At 40.4% G+C, this 1,570-nt stretch overlaps 1 protein-coding gene across 3 annotated transcripts in view; it reads left to right on the forward strand.

The window, feature by feature from the left end:
• Positions 1-1,570, forward strand: part of LOC108756574 (ataxin-7-like protein 1) — a 9,209-nt gene that overhangs the window by 1,338 nt on the left and 6,301 nt on the right. For all 3 annotated transcript variants that reach the window (XR_001939846.1, XM_018500480.1, XM_018500481.1), the window contains exons 3-4: positions 34-138; positions 670-1,481. Coding sequence is in view for 2 of the 3 variants with exons in the window: in XM_018500480.1 (XP_018355982.1) it covers positions 34-138; positions 670-1,481 (917 nt within the window). In the remaining variant the exon portion in view is untranslated. The remainder of the gene's footprint in view (positions 1-33; positions 139-669; positions 1,482-1,570) is intronic.

Raw genomic sequence — 1,570 nt, forward strand, 5'->3', positions numbered from 1 at the left:
TTTACTATAACACTAATGTGAAACATTTTTCAGATATCGATTTGTATGGCTTTTGTCCAGAGAGGGATGATTTCTATGGAGTAGTATGTGAAATATGCGATGCCATAGTAAAACCACAAGCTCTCATTCAACATATAGGTATATATTCATATTTTATTGATTATTGTAGTATAGTGTAACGAAGTATAATTAAATTGCTTTATGTTTAACATAATTTGTTAGTATATTAACAGAAATGCAGATTTATTAATAACAATAAGGCATGATATAATCAGAAATTTCAATTATTTATTAAACAGCAGGGCTAAACATAAAGCAAGTTTATTTCTGATTTTGTTATTTAGTTAATTATAATCTAAAATTATATTTGGAGGACTTAATAGCACATAATTCCAAACGCAAAATTTTTGTGTGTTTTAAAAGTGAACAATTGCTTATCAATTTATATATGTTATTTGAAAATTTTATTTAATATATTTAAAGTCAAAGTTATTGAATTTTAACTTAAAGAAATATTTTTATTGTATATTATAAAAGATGTATGTACAGTGATTTCATTCGCAGCTATGAGATTCAGATATATTGTCAAAATATTTGCAACTCATTAGCATTTTGTATACATGTATTGCAGGTATTAAACATGTAAACACATCTTCTATTTTGCCACAGAGTGTCGCCATTCCGGCATGGCAAATTTTCCACCACCCACAACCCCAGTCACAAAACCGTCCATAAAAGCTCCCTTCTGCAAGGTCTCCAAGCTGAAGAGAAACACTCAACCATCAGTTCCTTCAGTTTCTGCTTCAATTCCCATCGTTGGTAGTGCGAAGCTGAACCACACGACCGTTAAGCGTACTGCGGATCAGGCGAACTTGTCTGCAGGTGGCTCTCTGCCGATCTCCTCGTCACCCCGATCGCCTCTTGAATCGATCACGGTACAAACTACCTCTTCTAACATAGCCGGTTCTTCGAATATTATCAGTACATCTACAAGCAGCGGAGGGAGTCCGAGCAAAAGCCCTGGTCCTAACAGTAACAGTGGCAGCAACCAGCCTCGTCGGAAGAGGCTTAAAACAGATCGGTCGTTGCTCAAAGACCGCGAGTATGATCCCGATCGGCACTGCGGTGTGTTGAACGAGGAGACTGGCAAGCCCTGCACCAGGTCACTCACATGCAAAGCGCACACTGTCTCGCTGCGCCGAACGGTCGTCGGTCGCAGCAAGACCTTCGACAAGCTCCTCGCGGAACATCGTGCCGCGAAGGAGCAGCCGAATAACGGCGGTAGCCGGCAGACAACGAAGGTGACGGTCTCTGGAACCGTCACTGTATCCTCGGCCGTTACCGCCGCCGCCGCCGCCGCCACCGCCGTATCCAACCTGAACAATCCTCTTGCTCCCAACACTCCAGTATCTATTGCCGACTCGGAAACGCCGAGCTCACCGCCTGTACTATCGTTACCGGACACGTATCCACTGCCAAAGGTAAGCAAACCACTGCTTTCTTGTATTCGTAATTTTGTATCTAAGATATTTATATATATTTACATATATATATATATATATATATATAT

This window comes from Trachymyrmex septentrionalis, unplaced genomic scaffold, assembly GCF_001594115.1.
Source record: "Trachymyrmex septentrionalis isolate Tsep2-gDNA-1 unplaced genomic scaffold, Tsep1.0 scaffold128, whole genome shotgun sequence".
Classification (NCBI taxonomy): Eukaryota; Metazoa; Arthropoda; class Insecta; order Hymenoptera; family Formicidae; genus Trachymyrmex; species Trachymyrmex septentrionalis.